This window comes from Terrapene carolina, unplaced genomic scaffold (assembly GCF_002925995.2).
Source record: "Terrapene carolina triunguis isolate 2854851 unplaced genomic scaffold, T_m_triunguis-2.0 Scaffold613, whole genome shotgun sequence".
Lineage (NCBI taxonomy): Eukaryota > Metazoa > Chordata > Testudines > Emydidae > Terrapene > Terrapene triunguis.
This window is the reverse complement of record NW_020664964.1, coordinates 7,370,939-7,385,498: the sequence shown is the minus strand read 5'-3', so window position 1 is coordinate 7,385,498 and position 14,560 is coordinate 7,370,939. Positions and strand designations below refer to the sequence as shown.

The window sequence follows — 14,560 nt, the reverse complement described above, 5'->3', positions numbered from 1 at the left end:
TCAGTGTTTTGCGGTCCCACTTCTTCTTTCTTTGTTTTCTTCTTATTTATATGGCTATAGAACCTTTTACTATTGGTTTTAATTCCCTTTGCAAGGTCCAACTCTACATGACTTTTGGCCTTTCTCACTTTATCCCTACATGTTTTGACTTCAATAAGGTAGCTTTCCTTGCTGATCCCTCCCATCTTCCACTCCTTGTAGGCTTTCTGCTTTTTCTTAATCACCTCTCTGAGATGCTTGCTCATCCAGCTTGGTCTACACCTCCTGCCTATGACCCTTTCTTGGGATGCAGGCTTCTGATAGTTTCTGCAACTTTGACTTGAAGTAATTCCAGGCCTCCTCCGCGTTTAGATCCACAAGTTCTTCAGTCCAATCCACTTCCCTAACTAATTTCCTTAATTTTTTAAAGTTATCCCTTTTGAAATCAAAAACCCTAGTCACAGATCTATTTTTGTTTATCCTTCCATTTAGTATGAACTGAATTAGCTCATGGTTGCTCAAACCAAGGTTGTCCCCTACAACTATTTCTTCTATGAGTTCCTCACTACTCACCAAAACCAAATCTAAAATGACATCCCCTCTTGTTGGTTCAGCAACTACTTGGTGAAGGAATCCATCAGCTATCACATCCAAGAAAATCTGAGCCCTATTATTATTACTAGCACTTGTCCTCCAGTCTATATCTGGGAAGTTAAAGTCTCCCATGATCACACAATTCCCATTAGTATTTTCTTCATTAAAAACATTAAAGAGGACTCTATACATATCCAAATCAGATCCCGGTGGTCTATAGCACAGCCCAAGCACTATCCCAGGGGAGGCTCTAGTAGCATTCTTCCCCAATGTGATTTTTGCCCAGACAGACTCTGTCTTATCCATTCCATCACTTCTTATTTCTTTACAGTCTACCTCATCATTGATATACAATGCTACTCCACCACCTTTGCCTTTATTTCTGTCTTTCCTAAACAGCACATACCCTTCAATACCTGTACTCCAGTCATGATTACTATTCCACCATATTTCTGTTATTTGACTGTTTCTTATCAGATCCTACCCGTATTTTATCTTCCATCCTCTTGTTCTTACAAGGATATAGAGACTCCATTAATAGATCCAACCCTAAGGGATGTTGCTGTCCAAACCATGTGCTCCTCTGCACCTGTCAGCTTTTCCCCACCCCTTAGTTTGAAAACTGCTCTATGACCTTTTTAATTTTATGTGCCAGCAATCTGGTTCCATTTTGATTTAGGTGGAGACCATCCTTCCTTTATAGGCTCCTCCTTTCCCAAAAGTTTCCCCAGTTCCTAATAAATCTAAACCCTTCTTCCCTACACCATCATCTCATTCATGCAATGAGACCCTGCAGTTCGGCCTGTCTAACTGGCCATGCACATGGAACTGCAAGGATTTCAGAGAATCCTACCACGGAGGTCCTGGACTTCAATCTCTTACCTAGCGATTTAAATTTGGCCTCCAGGACCTCTCTCTTGTCCTTCCCTATGTCATTGGTACCTACATGTACCAGGACCACTGGCTTCTCCCCAGCAGTACACATAAGTCTCTCTAAATGTCTCGAGAGATCCTCAACCTTTGTACCTGGTAGGCAAATCACCATGCAATTCTCCTGGTGATCGCAAACCCAGCTTTCTATGTTTCTAATGATTGAATCCCCCATTATTATTCAGGAAGGATTCAGAAAGGAGTTATCATTCTCTGTCCCCAGTACCATTCAGGAGAGAAAAAATATCAGAGAACCCACATTCTGCTAAATCTAAAAGATCTTCCTCATCAAGGAAATCTCAGTCCCCTTCTGTACTTGACTTACTCCTGAAAGATCCTGCCTAAAATGCTGGGGGGAGTCCCACATTAGTGACAAATGTCACATCTGTAAGGTATTCAAGCCTTGCTTTAAGAAGGCTAGAGCAGCCATGCTGAAGTATCTTCTTAGGGAGGCAGCTCACTATCAGAGTTATCGCATTTGGAACAGATGCCGAGTACTGAAGCTTCAATATGGAGCACCCCATCAGAGATGTTTATGGCACCACATTCCTTATCACTGGTGCCAAAGAAAAGACAGAGGCCTTTCAAAGACTCGGTACTCCATTTGGCAAGGATAAAGTTTACCTCCACCCTCACCCTAAGTTCCTAATGAATTTTCATGTTAACCAGGCAATTTGTTTGCCAATTTTCTTACTGAAGCCTCATTCTTATAGAGATGAGGAGAAACTTCATTCATTAGACATGAGAAGAACTTTAGCTTTCTGCCTTGACTGTACTAATTCCTTTAGGTCCTCAACACAGTTGTTTGTCATGGTCATGGATAGAATGAAAGACCAGCCAGTTTCTATTCAGAGGATTTCATCCTGGATTTCTTCATGTATTTGTGTGTGTTATCAGTTAGCTAATGTGACTTCACCATCTAGAGTGTTGGCCCATTTGACTAGGGTCCATGCAGCATCAGCAGGCTTCCTGGCACAAGTGCCTATTCTGGACATTTGCAAAGCAGCAATGTGGTTGTCAGTGCTCATGTTTGCTTCTCATTATGCTATAGCAGTCAGTCCAGAAGTGATGCCACTTTTGGATGTGTTGTTCTACAATCTCTGTTCAAATAGACTCCAAGCCCACCTCCAGGTTAATCTGCTTGTGAGTCACCTACAGTGGAGTAGATGTGTGCAATCACTCATAAAAATGAAACTTATCTACCTTTCCATAACTACTGTTCTTCTAGATGTGTTGTACATATCCATTCCACAACCTGCCCTTTGTCCCCTCTCTGTTGGAGTCTATCTGGTAGAAAGGAACTGAGGTTTCAGGGGTGGCTCCAGCCTTTTATACCTGCAGTGGCATGTGATGGCAGAGGGCACTCATGTTGCTCCTATGATTATTGCTTGAGGGAAAAAGATCTCCAAGAATTGTGCATGGGGCACTCACACACCTATAGTGGCATGGACATGTGCAATACAATTCGAAGAACAAGTCACACAAAAGTAAGTAACTGTTTTTTATACAGGAGGTAGACTTATCAGTACCCATCTACTTCACAAGTTCTGGTACTGTCTACATCCTTGGCACTGTATAACTCAATACAGGTTTTGATGCAGCAAATGTTAGTATCTACGATGAGAGAGGCTCCATGCAGCTATGACCTATATGTTCGGTACTGTCACTGGGAAACCTCAGGTGCTTCATCAGTACCTACTACATCTCATAGTAGAGCTTGATTGCTGGTCCCTCCTACACTCTGTTACCACACCTTCATGGTTCTCTGACTATTCCTTTTCTTCTTTGGAGTTGGAGGTGGGATCTTATACATCCTAGTTCTATTATATGAGGTCACAAAATTCACCATCCTTTCCACAGAAATCCAGCTCTCAGCACTGATGATTACAGGAGCAGTTCTAGGAACAAAGAGCCATGGGATATTTTTAGAACCCATGGGGCATGTCACTAGCTTCCTGTGGTTCTCTGGTACCTTGCCCAGCTAAATCACCTCCAAGGCAATGTCAATCCTGGTATCAGTTTCAAAGCTGGATCTAGACCCAACTGACCAGTTCAGAATCTTCCTATGCAGCCACCCCGGATACATCTTCATCCTCTCTTGATGAGGCAATAGTCTCAAAATCATTGTACCTGACTCAGGATGATTATATACCAAGAATTATTTGAAAGATTGGCTAATTTCTTTGGTATATAAGGGGAGATAGTGCAGGAGAAGCCACATAAATTGGTGGATATCCTGCATACCTCAAGATCTTGAAGAGTAGCACTACCAATTAATTAAAAAACCCAATTATTAGAGATTGTGCAAACAGTATAAAATCCAGACCAGTGATCTATATGTGGTGCTTTAAAAGGGCCAATTTCACAAAGTTGAAGACAATTATGAACCGAATGAGCTGGGAAGAAGAATTAGAAAAATGTGAATGATAATTGTGAATTGTTTAAGAACACTTTAGTAGATGCCCAAAAGGCCACAATTGAGCAAGAAGGAGTATTGATTAAAAAAAAAAGTCTGGTTTAGAGGGGAAGCAAAAACAGCTATACAAATAAAATATTACAAATCAAAGAAAAGGGAAGTTGATAGCCATAAATATAAATCTGAAGTTAAGAATTGTAAAAAATTGATAATGGAAGTGAAGGCCCACAAGGAGAAATCTATGGCTAGTTGAGTTAAGGACAATTAGAAGGCATTTTAAAGTACATTAGGAACAAAAAGAATCCTGAAAATGGTATTGGTCCATTACTAGATGGAAATGGTAAAATTATCAATAATAATGCAGAAAAGGCAGAAGTGTTCAATAAATATTTATGTTCTGGTTTTGAGGGGAAAAACAGATGATATAGTCAGATCATATGATAACACTCTTTCCATTCCCCTAGTATCCTTGGAGGATGTTAAACACCTACTGAAGTTAGACATTTTTAAAATCACAGGTCTACATAACTTGCATACAAGAGTTTTAAAAGAGCTGGCTGACCAGCTTGCTGGACCCTTAATGATGATTTTCAATAAGTCTTGGAAGCTGAGGAAGTTCCAGAAGACTGGAAGAAAGCTAATGTTATGTTAATATTTAATAACGGTAAACAGGATGTCCTGGATAATTATAGGCCTGTCAATCTGACATTGACCCCGGCTAAGATAATGGAATGTCTGATATGGGACTCGATTAATAAAGAATCAATGTGGGCTTATGGAAAATAGATCCTATCAAACTTACTTGATATCTTTTATTGATGAGATTACAAGTGTGGTTGATATAATCTACTTAGACAACATTTGACTTGGTACCACATCTCGTAGCCTGCGCCACACGCCCACGCTGTTGGCTGACTCGCCTGAGAGGGAGTCCCGAGGGTCCTCCGCTACCAGGAGGGGTCGCAGGCACCGAGACAGGAGGCATCGATGCTCCTCTTCCTACAGGAGTTATAGGAGCAGGTCTCGACACCATCGGCACTGACGCTCAGACTCGAGTGATCGCTCTGACAGGCGTTGTTTGTGAAGCACCCCTCGGCCATCACCGGCACCTAGCCGTCGTAGCCACAGTCGCCATGGTGACTCTCGAAGAGGTACCTCTGATGGGTACAGGTCTTCCTTGTCGAGATCTAAATCTCGAGGCCGGCACCGACGCAGCTGTGGATGCTCCTGTCACTCATTTGGCACTGTGCAGTCGTCAGCAACGTCGGCCTCGGCACCCAGCCGCTCATCCCCGGGCCGCGCCATCCCGCACGACCAAGCGGCTCTGCTAGGTCCCCAAGTGGGGCACTGGCAAGGGCAATGGTGTCAGTGGGCACCTTGGCTCTAACCGCCGGCACCGGCGAGACCCCGTTCGGTGGCTGGGGCATCGCAGGTGCATTCAACGTCCCTGCCTTGACACCGGGAGAAGTCAGCCACACCGAGGCAGTGGCACCGCACCAAGGCTCGGACTCGGGGGTTGAACCACCAGTACCGCCCAACGCCCTGGGAGCAGATCCAGTCCCTTCACCGGCACCGGAGGAATCCATTGCGGTGCCACCACCTGCCTTACAGGAAGATTTTAAGGCTCACCAGGAGCTCCTTAGGCGGGTCTCCTCCAATCTCCAGTTCCAGGCTGAAGAGATGGAGGAGCCGTCGGACACGTTGTTCAACATCTTGTCCTCCTCGGCACCGGGCCCTGTGGCCCTACCTCTCCACCAAGGAGTGGCCAATATCTCCATGTCGCTTTGGCAAACCCCGGCGTCCTTGGCGCCTATTTCAAAAAAGGTGAAGAGGAAGTACTTTGTGCCAGCAAAGGGGCACGAATATTTGTACTCTCACCCGGTACCCAACTCTCTGGTGGTGGAGTCGGTAAACCACCGAGAGAGGCATGGCCAACCTGCGCCCACCCCCAAAGATAAAGACGCTAGAAGACTGGATACCTTCGGCAGGAAGGTTTATTCATCGGCGAGCTTCCAGCTCAGTGTGGCAAATCATCAAGCCCTCCTGAGCCGATATGATTTTAACCTGTGGGGGTTCTTGCCAAAGTTTGAACCTCTTCTTCAGGAAAGGGATAAGGAGTTCAGAGCTTTGGTCGACAAAGGCACGGCGGCGGCGGCAAAAGCGGCCCTCCAAGCGGCTTCAGACGTGGCAGATACAGCATCCCGTTTGATGGCCTCTGCTGTTACCATGTGCAGGGCGTCGTGGCTCTCACTGTCAGGGCTGTCCGCGGAATCCCAGTCCCTCATGCAGGACTTGCCTTTCAACGGGAAGGCCCTGTTTGCGGATCAGACAGAAACCGGTCTACACGGGATGGAGGACTCCCACACCACCCTGCAAACTCTGGGCCTATATGTCCCACCAGCTAAGGACAAACCCAGGCCACAGACCTCGGCTCCTCCAAGTAGGGGCAGATATGAGCCTCCATCTAAGAGGGCGAGGGAGCAGAGATGTAGGTCCCAGCGCCAGTCCCGCTTGGCCCCGCGACCTGGGCCCTCCAAGGGCAAAAGGCAGGGGAAGAGGCGCTTTTGACTCTTTGCGGGGGGTCACCAGGCCTGTTGCCAGGGGAGCCCCCCAGTTAATAAAATTTGTGTTCTGCAACTGTTTATCTGCCTTCCGAGTGCAATGGTCCCAGATCACGTCAGACCAGTGGGTCCTCAGCACCATTTCCAGGGGCTACATGTTGCAGTTCACTTCGCCCCCCCTCCACCACCCGCCGCCCCCGGAGATCCCCAGGGACCCGGAGGGAGGTGACGCGCCTTCTCACCCTGGGGGCGGTGGAGAAGGTGCCTTGGGAATTCCAGGGCAGGGGTTTCTACTCCCGGTATTTCCTGATTCCAAAGGCGGGCTCAGGCCCATCCTCGACCTGCGGAGCCTCAACCAGTTTATGGTTCGTTACAAGTTCTGCATGGTTTCCCTGGCCTCTATTATTCCATCCCTAGACCCGGGGAATTGGTTCGCAGCCCTGGACCTCCAGGATGCCTATTTCCACATCCATATTTTCGAGGGTCACAGGCACTTCCTCCACTTCCTGGTAGGGCGGGACCACTACCAGTTTACGGTCCTTCCCTTTGGCTTCTCCATGGCCCCCAGGGTTTTTACCAAATGCATGGCGGTAGTGGCAGCCTACCTCAGGAGGAACGGGCTGCAAATTTTCCCCTACCTGGATGACTGGCTGCTCAAAGGCAAGTCTCGGTCACAGGTGCAGGCCCAGATGAAATTCCTGCTGGCCACTTGCGAGAGTCTAGGCCTAGTGGTAAACGAGGACAAGTCCACGTTAGTGCCGGTTCAGCGCATACACTTCCTAGGAGCGCAGCCACGGCCTCTCTTCCCAGGGACAGGTTTGAGACGCTCAAAAGTCTCATAGCCTCGGTCACATCCTTCCCCGTGACAACAGCAAGGGTGTGCCTTCAAGTCCTGGGCCACATGGCAGCCTGCACCTCCGTGGTGTGACATGCCAGGCTCAGAATGAGGCCCCTCCAACTGTGGCTGGCCTCCCAATATTCCCAGGCAAGGGACAGCCTCGACAAGGTTGTCACGGTACCTCCCAACGTAGTGGCCGACCTGCAATGGTGGTCCCTCCCGGACAACATGTTACAAGGGATCCCCTTCTGAGAGACCCCTCCCTCACTAGATCTAGTTTCGGATGCCTCTGACCTGGGGTGGGGAGCCCATGTGGGGAGCTTCCAAACCCAGGGCAGATGGTCGACCTCGAAATTGTCCCTGCACATAAACATCTGGGAACTCAGGGCGGTGCGCCTGGCGTGCATAGCGTTCAGCCTGCACCTTTGGGGAAAGATGTTCAGAATCCTCATGGACAATACGTCCGCGATGTATTACATCAACAGGCAAGGGGGCATGCGCTCCTCGGCCTTGTGCCAGGAAGCCCTGGACCTATGGGAATTTTGTATAGCCCATGACATGTCTCTGAGGGCTTTTCACCTACCCGGCACGCGCAATATGCGAGCCGATCACCTCAGCAGGGTTTTCTCCCACCAATACGAGTGGTCACTCCACTGGGAGGTCGCCCGGCAGCTCTTCCGAGAGTGGGGAGCTCCCCAGGTAGATCTCTTTGCTACTGCCCAGAATCCTCTCTGCCCCCAGTTCTGCTCCAGGGCAGGGGTAGAAAGGGGGGGCGATCTCGGACGCATTCCTCCTACGGTGGTCAGACCAACTGTTCTGTGCCTTTCCACCGTTTCCACTGATAGGCAAGGTCCTGCAGAAAGTAAAGGCGGACAGGTCGAGGGTCATCCTCATAGCCCCCGATTGGGCCCTCCAGCACTGGTACGGGACCCTCCTGCAACTGTTAGCGGCCCCCCCATGGAGGCTGCCGTTCCACCCGGATCTCCTCTCCCAGGAGAGGGGATGCCTTCTCCATCCCAACCTAGCTGCGCTTCGCTTGACAGCGTGGTTGCTCCATGGTTAAACGAGGAGGAGAGAAGGTGTTTGGAGCATGTCAGACGAATTCTGCTGGAGAGCAGAAAGCCGTCTACACGACGGACCTACCTTGCCAAATGGTTTAGGTTTTCTAGGTGGGCGAGGGAGCGGGGCGCCTCCCCATCATCCGCATCCCTCCAACTTATTTTAGATTACCTCCTGTCCCTGAGGACCCAAGGTCTAGCTCTGGCCTCCGTCAGGGTACATTTAGTGGCCATTTTCCCATGAGATGACCTCCCGCTTTTTAAAGGGTCTAGATCGTACATTTCCATACGCCAGGGCCCCGGTCCCGCAATGGGATCTGAACCTAGTGCTATCCCGCCTCACGGGCCCTCCCTTTGAATCCTTGGCCATGTGTTCCTGGTCCCACTTGTCCTGGACAGTAGCGTATGAGAGGGTAACTAGTCTCCACCCAGCGCCTTACCCGCTGGATCACCTCGTGCATACGCACGTGTTACGACTTGGCAGGGGTTCCCCCGCCGCCTATCGTAAAGGCGCATTCTACAGGAGCGCAGGCCTCGTCAGCCGCCTCTGTAGCCCACGTCCCTATCCAGGACATATGTAGGGCTGCCACGTGGTCCTCTGTCCACACCTTTTCCTCGCACTATGCGATCGTCTCCCAAGCACGGGAAGACGCTGGGTAGCTGGGGCAGAGCTACCCTAACTCTCCCTCAGTTCCTTCTCACTGGAATCCAATAAATTAGACTCCTATGTAGAGGGGAAGGAGGATGAGTTGTGGAATGGACATGAGCAACACATCTTAAAGAGCAATAGTTACAGAACAGGTAAATAACAGTTTTTCCTTCTTTGAGTGATTGCACATGTCAATTCTTCTTCAGATGACTGACAAGCAGTTCAAGATGGAGGAGGCTTTCACAGCCTATCTGAACAGAGACTGTGTAATGGGGTGGCACCCACCTCTCACGAGCGCCCCCTGGTCAAGTGTGTGTGTGCCTGCAGTTTTCTCAGTTTCTCAACTCACAGTGTCTCCTGTCAGCTGCTGCCCTTGTCAGGTGGGTCTTTGTTGACTCATCCCTCTGGCCAAGTCACACTCTGTCCATGTGCGAAAAATAAACAACCCCCTTCCAGGGTATACAATTCAACCGGGCTTAGCTCAATGCCCTCGGTAATGTCCTTTAACAGTCCAATTGGGCTCATCATGGTACCCCTCTGTTGGCAATGTCTCTGTAGCCCTCCCCAGGCTCAATCCTCAGTCTGACCAACAGGGCCTATCTCAGTACCCTAATTGGCCAGTTTACATGTGAAGGTTCCAGCTTTGGGGTGGAGTAGCACCCCCCAGGGTCTTTGCCTGCCCTTTAGTCCTTTGACCCCAGATCTTCAGCTGGGTCAGTCTCAATTCAGTCCCCTTCCAGGGGTAACAGTTCCATGTACAGTACCTTCCCTGGGCCTGTCTAAATTCCCTTCTCTCAGGGCACAGCAACTTCCCCAATGGCTTTGGGGGGACCCAGGCCCACCCACTACTCCGAGTCCCAACCCAGGGACCCTCTAAGTAGCAGCCATGTGCCATATCCCTTTAACTAACTGCTTTTCTGTGGGCCACTTCTGCATAACCCCTCTTAATTGTTTCCTGGCAGCCAGCCAGAAGCTATTCCCTCGCTTCCTCAATCCCTGCCAGCAACTACCTGCCTTAGCCTTGCAGCCAGCAGGAGAATCTCTTGCTCCCCCAGTCCCTGCTAGCAGACTGATTTATCCAGCCCTTTCAGCTCCTGCAGCCAGCCAGGAGCACCTCTTGCTCCCAGGTTCCCTACAAGCAGACTGAACTCACTCTGGCCCTGCAGTTCCTTTTACATGAACCTGCTGGGCCCTCACTGGCTACTCCCTGCAGCCTCTCTGATTGACTGCTTCCCCTGCAGCCACTCTAGTCTGCTTGGAAGACCTCTCCGCTGCTCCTTTTCTGGGATGGGTGTGGGAGGACCCTGAGGCCTCCAGCGGGGGGCCTTTGGGCCTAGTCCACCCCATCACAGACCTTGACACTTGGGAGACAGCATAATGAGCAGAGAACTTGTGATAAGGTGCTCAGAAGGATGGGCATCCTAGCAGTTGGCGCTCCAGACCTCTGGCCCATTCCCTGTCTGTCAGGGTGGGAGAGGTGCCTGTTTCCTGACCCCAAGCCAGCAATCTTCAGGCTTCCACCTGCATCTGGGCGACAGCCCTTAAAGGAGTGTGGTGGGGGACCTAGGCCTTCCCTTTCCTCTAGAACCCAACCCAGGGTTATATGGGAAGCAACCCTGTTAGGGTGCTCCCTGCAGAGTCTAAGGCCTTGTCTACACTACAGGGGAAATTTGATCTAAGCTATGCAATTTGAGTTATGTGAATAGTGTAACTCAAATTGACATAGCTTAGATCTACTTACCGTGGGGTCCACACTACGTGCATCTCCCGTCGACTCCCCCTACTCTTCTCGATCCAGCGCTGTACAGGAATCGACGGGAGAGTGATCTGCGGTTGAAGCCCTAAATTAAGGAATGTCTGGGTTTTATAAAAGTTTATGAAGGCTCAGGTTGGAGCCCAGAACACAGAGAGGAAGCTGCTGGGGAGATAGCTCCTCAGAGGAGCTGGGTAGGAAGCTACTCCCAGTGATGTCTCCCCAGAGAGCAGAAGTTCCTGGACAGAGAACCAATCCCAAAACACAAAGAGAGAGACCTCCAGAGGAGAGAGACTACAAAGCTCTCTAGACAGGGCATGCCTGAGAGTTACCCTGAGTCAGCAGGGAAGAGACTGCAGAGCTCTAAGCCAGTGGTTCTCAACCAGGGGTACGTATACCCCTAAGGGTGCATGGAGGTTTTCCAGGGGGTACATCAACTCATCTAGATATTTGCCTAGTTTTACAACAGGCTACATAAAAAGCACAAGCAAGGTCAGTACAAACTAAAATTTCATTCAGACTATGACTTTTTTATACTGCTCAATATACTATACACTGAAATGTAAGTACAATATTTATATTCCAATTGACTTATTTTATAAGTATACGGTAAAATGAGAAAGTCAGCAATTTTTCAGTAATAGTGTGCTGTGACACTTTTGCATTTTTATGTCTGATTTTGTAAGCAAGTAGTTTTTATGTTAGGTGAAACTTGGGGGTACGCAAGACAAATCAGACTTCTTAAAGGGGTGCAGTAGTCTGGAAAAGTTGAGAGCAACTGCTCTAAGCAATGGAGAATCCTTTTTTTGTAGTTGATTATATAAATTAGACCCCTGAGGACAATGTTCCCTGTATACAAGCTTTACTGAACTTATTAAAAGCTGACTACGGGAAACTGAGGCACGGATGTAACCGTGATTCCGCACGAGGCCACCAGGGTCACTCCAAAGATGAGTGCCAACAATTATACCGTGATATAAAGGAGGACCAACTAAATGATCTATAATGGTTCCTTCTGGCTTTCGACTGTAGAACTGGTTGGTAAATGTTTTTTGTTCCCATGAACAATTTCAGTAAAAGCACAAATTTTTGTTTTCCTTAACATTTTTCTTTAAAAAAAGTAAGGTTTTGGTCAAAAACTGGTTTTCAAGCTTTCACTTTTTGATGAAAACCTGTAAGTTTAAATCAAAATCAGACCTAAGAGTTAAACCATAAGCTATGGTATATATTTTGCAAGTCACAAGTAATATAAAAATTGAATGAAACATTTAAGGTAGTTGCTGGTTATACAATTGCTTCTAGTGACTTCATAGACTTCACTCCCTATATATTTGGTTTGTTTTTAGAACTGAAACTGAAAATATTCACACTGGAAGCAAGTCAAAAGGTGACTTCGGAATGGTAAGCCACAGAAAATACGTAATGAATAAATACCTTCTTTTACAGCCAGGTTTTCAGAATTGCAAGTGTAAAAGCACATATTAGGGCTGTCAAGCAGTTAAAAAATTAATTGTGATTAATCATAAGATTTTTTTTTTTTAATGGCAGTTTTAATCGCACTGTTAAACAATAATAGAATACCATTTATTTAAATATTTTTGGATGTTTACTACATTTTCAAATATATTAATTACAATTACAACACAGAATACAAAGTGTACAGTGCTCACATTATATTATTATTTTTATTACAAATATTTGCTATGTAAAAAAGATAAAAGAAGTAGTAGTTAAGTTCACCTCATACAAGTATTGTAGTGCAATCTCTTTATTATGAAAGTTGAACTTACAAATGTAGAATTATTATTGTTATTTTTGTACATAACTGCACTCAAAAATAAAACAATGTAAAATTTTAGAGCCTACAAGTCAACTCAGAAAGTCAGTATTCTGGAGATGGGAGGGCTATGAGTTGTGCAGGAGAAGGGTCAATTTTGCAGGAGAAAGGTGAATCTTGATGCTGCTCCTGTTGGGCTGGGTTTCTGAGCTCACCAGGCTTGCCTCCTGTCCAAAGAGGAAGAGTTTCATCATAGAAATCTGCATTCAATGTTCAAGGAGGATGTGTGGGGAGGAGGGGGGGACAAGCAATGACTTGTGCAGGAGGAGGGTGAGGGAGGTGTCTTGCTGCTGCTTCTGGAAGGGTGGTTTCTGGTACTGGGTTCGCCAGGCTTGCCTCCTTTTACTGAGCTAGGTGGGCTCCCTTCAGCTGAGTGAGCTCTTGTTTGCAATGGAGGGTGGGGAGGAGAGGTTGGTGCAGGGAGGCTGAGCTCACCAGGCCCCAGTTCTCTCTGGGGTATCCCCCACAGCAAGGAGCCAGCCAGGGACAATGAGGCCCGGCACGGGGGAAGGGTCGGTCCCCGGAGTGAGGTGCTGGCCAGAGGAAATAGGGCATGGCAGGGTCAGGATCGCTACCTCTCCACTGGAGCTGGGATGGGAACCACTTCCTCTTCTCTTCCTGCCCTCCAGTGGTGTATTGGGTTACTATGCCTCACTGGACACTGTCAGGTCCCTTCGCAACTGATGCTTCCCTCCCCACCCAGTGTTTTCAGTTAATCACAGGCAGTAACTGTGATTAATTGACAGCCCTAGTACATATACATAATTTTAATATTCCTTTCCACCAGAAACTCACTTAGCACATTTGCTATTAATGTCTGGTCAGAATTTTTCAAATCAAAATATTTAATTGAAAACTGCTTTTTATTGAAATGTGTAATGAAAGTACATTATTTGACATTTTCAAATTTTCTATGCACGCACAGACTTCTCTAGCTTAGTCACTCTGAAAGGCACAGTATATATTGAATGTAACTGAAGTTTAGGTTTGTCATGTTGGAGAGCTGGGTTCTCTGCCTGTTAATGTCTTTTTAAAAAATGGGAGGAATTGTTCAGTGGCTGTTCCCAAACTGTCTTCTAGGTTGGGGATCATGCCTGTCCTCAGTAAGTATAGTGAATTTGAATTCCTGGTCTCCTCTTTTCCAACTCAGGGAACTCTTTCCTAGGCTACAGAGTGTTTGATAAATCAGTCTCTCTCTCTCTTATGTTAAGACTCTCTAGAAGTGAGTGATTGTGATCTCACTGCTGTGAGATCATGTATTTTGTTATCAAATTATAATTTGGCACTTTCAGGTGGGCACACAAACTTGCCTTTAACAACTTAAAATACTTTTAAAAATATGCCACACATGTACCTAAAAATAGTATTTTAGGAATCCTTGTCACAGAAATTATATCTATGCAAATTTGAACCATAATCATACCATTATGTTAGAGGAGTACAAAAAAAAGTGAGACTTTCCTCTGAACAAAATAAAATGGAAGTTCTTAAAGGAAGCTTAATTATGATGCAGTTGCCACAGCACCATAATATGTAAATAGTTAATAATTAATAATTAAGTATAATTAAGTTGCCAGTACACCTCTACCCCGATATAACACTGTCCTTGGGAGCCAAAAAATCTTACCACGTTATAGGTGAAATCGCGTTATATCAAACTTGCTTTGATCCACCGGAGCACGCAGCCCCGCCCCCCCCAGCGCTGCTTTACCGTGTTATATCCGAATTCGTGTTATATCGGGTCGCGTTATATCAGGGTAGAGGTGTATATGTAGATCAAGGATATGTAGCATAGATCTTGGGTTTTGTCAGAGCAGTACAACTAGTTCACTATAAATGGCTTTCTTGGTGTAGCCCTCTACATCAGCTCGTAACATGGTGTCAGAAATAAAGGAGTTTTTACTCCTTTCTTTGTTGTGGCAGATGAGCACTGAATCATTTTTGG

At 47.0% G+C, this 14,560-nt stretch overlaps 1 protein-coding gene across 1 annotated transcript in view; it reads left to right on the top strand.

The window, feature by feature from the left end:
* MAJIN (membrane anchored junction protein) overlaps positions 1-14,560 on the top strand; it is a 97,542-nt gene that overhangs the window by 70,058 nt on the left and 12,924 nt on the right. The window contains exon 8 of the mRNA XM_029913366.1: positions 12,125-12,179. Coding sequence (XP_029769226.1) covers positions 12,125-12,179 — 55 coding nt within the window. The remainder of the gene's footprint in view (positions 1-12,124; positions 12,180-14,560) is intronic.